General features: G+C 40.1%; 1 protein-coding gene across 1 annotated transcript in view; it reads left to right on the plus strand.

The window, feature by feature from the left end:
- Nucleotides 1–1,925: 1,925 nt before the first annotated feature.
- LOC109953546 (hepatocyte nuclear factor 3-beta-like) overlaps nt 1,926–4,727 on the plus strand; it is a 3,210-nt gene continuing 408 nt past the window's right edge. The window contains exons 1-2 of the mRNA XM_020589023.1: nt 1,926–2,085; nt 4,172–4,727. The exon at nt 4,172–4,727 is cut by the window's right edge and continues 408 nt beyond it. Of these exons, the coding sequence (XP_020444679.1) occupies nt 2,011–2,085; nt 4,172–4,727 (631 nt within the window). The 5' untranslated portion in view covers nt 1,926–2,010. The remainder of the gene's footprint in view (nt 2,086–4,171) is intronic.

Consider the following 4,727-nt stretch of genomic DNA (forward strand, 5'->3'; position numbering starts at 1 on the left):
CGGCTGGATTGGGGCTAATAACAATATATTCGGTCTTGGTCATTTAAATGAAATGAAATAGTCTGTAAAAGGAGAAATTGCTTGTGTCTGAAAACTGTGGATATACTGATATTTCTCAATAAAAACTCATAAACAGTTACACAAGTACACCCTCTTTACCCACATACCAATGAACCTCAAAACATACTTTGCCAAACCCCATAAAATAATCTGTATTTGCACCAGTCCCATGTGAAAATGACACACATCTCACGAAAGTAGCAGCGCCATTTAAATGTTTCATAACACAAAATATAAGTGAAGAGTATATAGGGTTACAATCAGACGTGTCAAATAAGGAACATGGTCTTCAACATGAGTTCATGTTTATTTTATATTTTATTGTGTCAGCTTGAAAACCATGTAGTGTAGTCGAACAGGAATATGCATGGAGAATCAAATCCCAAACAATCCATGAACCAATAAGTGACACGTCTTGAATGCACTTCATTTTTTTGACCACTAGATGTCCTACTCGACTTCTCAGTGTCTCCCTGTAAAAGACTTTCAACAGCAGTATCCTCCACCACTACTTGATGATGATTCCTATTTTAATTTTTTACTTAACTTTGTGACATAACTCCTTTGTTCATAACTGAATATCTGCTTCAAAACATGGAGTGCTTTGTTTTCAGACAGACAAACTTGATGGTTTATCAGGAACCGCTTTGTCTTAAAAAATCCTGCAGAGAAATCCCATTATAAAATAAATGTCCTGTGATCATCAAATAGGTGCGTCGTCTGTTTGTATTTTAGGACAGATCTCATATATATAAGATGCGCATGCAACAGTATCCCTTCTGCTTTTGTATGTTTAATATATTTAAGTCACAAAAAATAAGACAGTTCTAGATTTAACCCAGCTGTAGTTACAGGGACTCACCGGGAGGTGACGCTAAGTCCCAGTGTGCAGGAAAACGGTGAGGTTTCAGAAAGAAAGAAAGAAAAATGTTACAGATAAACTGAAGTCTGCAGGTTAGAAACAGAAACAAGAGGGTTATTTGTTTTTGAGAAAAACCATCTTTGGGGCATGTACAACCCTTAACAATCAAATGCCAAAAGAAATCATATAATTCGTTCCAAAGACACCGGACACTACTGTTCTGTAAATGTAATTTGTCAGAAAATCCTACAAGTAAACAAGCTGCTTTAAAGTGAATATTTTTATAGCTTGTTAAAAACATGTCACGTTAAAAGCTGTAAGTTATTAACGTGACGTTGATAAGATGAGTAAATGTACTTAAATTAGTAACGAGACTGATGTAGTGTCTTTTCATCACATGTTAAAGCTCTTGTCCAGGTTGTTAATCACATCAACAGAAACATATTTTCTAAGTTCTGGGCCTGTATGTGCACGACAAGTAGGCCCAGCTTTCAGAATGTAATGAAGTTTAAATGGTCAAGAAATACTCAAGTAAAGTACCTCAAACTTGAAGTAGCCTATTGTATTTGAGTAAATCTTTCCACCATAGGCTGTCATTACCGATCGGGTCTACACAGGGGCCTGAGAGGCCGGGGGCCCTGGGCCAGACCCTCTTTACCAAGTGACTTAATATTTGATGATTGAAAGTCAGAGAGCTCAGTGAAAAGACACAAATAGAAACAGAAAAACCACAAACAGACTCCAAATTACCACAGAGAGATGTTTTTTTTCTCATGATCCGACCATGATGGTTGTAATGTTTGACCTTAGGGTCTAAGGTCAGAGTCACAGAACGGGAGTCAAGGTGTTGACAATATTCAAATCCGAATGTGAGCTCGAGGGGGGACTGAGGACTCTGCTCATTGGACGCCTGCTCCGCAGCAGCGCGTGCACAGGTGCCAGACTGCACCAGTGCGCAGAGACGGTCCCGATCCCAGTCGCTGCTCAGGTGTGAACCACCAGGACTCCCCGGACCGATACCGGCTCCCAGCTGACGGGCTACATGGGTTTTCCCTCCTGTTGGATGAATCAGATTTGGAGCGTGAACGATGCTGAGCGCCGTTAAAATGGAGGGACACGAGCACGAGGACTGGAGCGGCAGCAGCTACTACGGAGACACCGAGGTCGGTGCACCGCACAGCGGATTCATCTGAGCTGATGATCAGCCTCAGTGTTAGTCCGGATCTTAACTTTGTGATTGATCAGTGATCAGAGACAGAAACTGATCAATCACTGCTAAGAAATAGAACATGGACATGTTGAACTACCTGCTTTAGGCCGACGGGCGTTTCACGCATTTAAAAAGACCACACAGTTTAACCTACACACAAAATTTATATTTTTAAATGACAAACAAACCTGCTTGTTTCATTTGTATAGTTGTGTCAGTTTTACCAACTTCTACAGCCATTTAGAGCCGGATTCTTCCTTCAGGTGGATTTTAACGTGGATTATTGCATCAGAAAGTCATGCTGCTGGAGAAATCCAAATGGTTATTTGTTCAGTTAGGCCCACACATTTCTCTGCTAAAGAGGAAATCTTTAGTTAAATATCAGTTTAAAAACGACTGGTTTAAAGAGTTTTCAAAAATATTTTATTTTTCTTGAGATTCGTTTCCAAGAAATCATGTCAGCACACTTCTTCTGTGAAATCTCATCTCTTTATTTGTTTTATGATTAAATATATTTAGGTCAAACTAATCCAGTAGCCTAAACCTAGTGGATATACTTTAACTTTTACTTTGCAATCTTTTTCTTCATTATCTTTTTATTATAAGGAGTAAAGACTTAAAGATCAACTCAAAAATCAAGATCAACCGAGCAGCTCTTCCTTTATAACCATCATCATCATCATATAATAATACAATAAGAACCCATTTTAGGCTGATTCCAGGATGATTAATCGTCTGAACGAGAGCCCAGTTTTCTCCACCTGAATATTATTCCTGTCAATGTGGAGAAGCCTTTGACAGAGCAGCAGGCCTTCATATTGGGAAAACGTAAGGCACATGCTTGTTCCATAATCAGTGGAGAGAACAGTGTCACTTTGCCTTCTCAATAAGGCACATGCTTGTTTCATAATCAGCAGAGAGAACAGTGTCACTTTGCCTTCTCACAGTTATTTTAATTTCAGTTATGTTCATAAATTACCTGCAATAAAATAGAAATAGCAGAAAATATTTAAAGCTATAACACTAGATTGATGGAAACAGAATAATCTGTGTGTTAGAGAGAGAATATTAAACTCCATGGAGGAGGTTTGGGGGCTTGTCCAAAAGTTTGTGTTATTCCTCTAATCAAGTACTGATCAATACAATTATAGGTGTCTGAGTGGAAGAATCGAAAGTAATACAACTTCATAATGTTATTAAAAAGAAGCAAGAAAATGAAGAAATAGAGGAGTATGAAACTGATTTGAAATGAAGAAATAGAATTTAAAGAATCATTAATGATGTGTTGGACTTTGGATTAACAGTATAAAACTACGCATGTTACCAAATGAATATTGACTTAAGGAAATCTGTCCCTCAGAGCACTCCTCCTCCTGGAATGGAGGAGGTTTGGGGGCTTGTCCAAAAGTTTGTGTTATTCTAATCAAGTACTGATCAATACAATTATAGGTGTCTGAGCGGAAGAGTCGAAAGTAATACAGCTTCATAATATTATTAAAAAGAAGCAAGAAAATGAAGAAATAGAATTTAAAGAATCATTAATGATGTGTTGGACTTTGGATTAACAGTATAAAACTACGCATGTGGCCAAATGAATACCGAATTACAATCCAGGTACATTAAGGAAACCATGCCCACAGTTTCAATAATTTGTTAATTAACAATAAATCAAACTTTTTTGATTTTTACATTAAAACATAATTCAGATTCTCAAATGTGATATTTTGTTGATAATCTCTAAATAACTTGCACTGCCCTTTAACATAACACTGACTTTCCTCACTTTTTTCTATTTATTGTCATAACAAAAGCTTAATAGTCCTACATTGTCTAATTTATAAAAGATCAAATAAAATAGTCATGAATAAATACGGATAATAAGAAGATCAACCTGAGTTTTAGATAAAAACACAATGAAAACCAAAACTGTGAAGGTTGTCTGACCTTCAGTAGCTCTTTTATTTTTCATATTGGTTTTTATTTAAATTAAAACCCCAAAGCACAAAGTGATGAGCTCTTATTGCTTCTCTGTGTTCCAGTGCTACTCCGCGGCGGCCAACATGAGCTCCATGAGCAGCTACATGAGCGCGCATGGCATGACCAGCACAGGCCACATGAACGCGCATTATGTGACCCCGGTCGGAGTGAGCCACTTCTCGGTGCCCGGCGGGATGTCACAGAGCCCCGGGGCCGTGGTGCCACCCGGCATGAGGCCCCTCAGCCCCACGCACGCCAAGCCGCCGTACTCATACATCTCCCTGATCACCATGGCCATCCAGCAGTCCGGCAGCAAGATGCTGACGTTAAACGAGATCTACCAGTGGATCATGGACCTGTTCCCGTTTTACCGGCAGAACCAACAGCGGTGGCAGAACTCCATCCGACACTCGCTCTCCTTTAACGACTGCTTCATCAAGTTGCCCCGCTCACCGGACAAACCGGGGAAAGGTTCCTTCTGGGCCCTGCACCCGGACTCAGGGAACATGTTTGAGAACGGCTGCTACCTCCGGAGGCAGAAGCGCTTCAAGTGCGGGAAGGGTCCCGGCGGCAGTGACCAACGAGAGGCGGGGGGGGAGCCCGGCCCCGGCCACCGCC

Source organism: Monopterus albus, unplaced genomic scaffold, assembly GCF_001952655.1.
Source record: "Monopterus albus unplaced genomic scaffold, M_albus_1.0 scaffold748.1, whole genome shotgun sequence".
Classification (NCBI taxonomy): domain Eukaryota; kingdom Metazoa; phylum Chordata; class Actinopteri; order Synbranchiformes; family Synbranchidae; genus Monopterus; species Monopterus albus.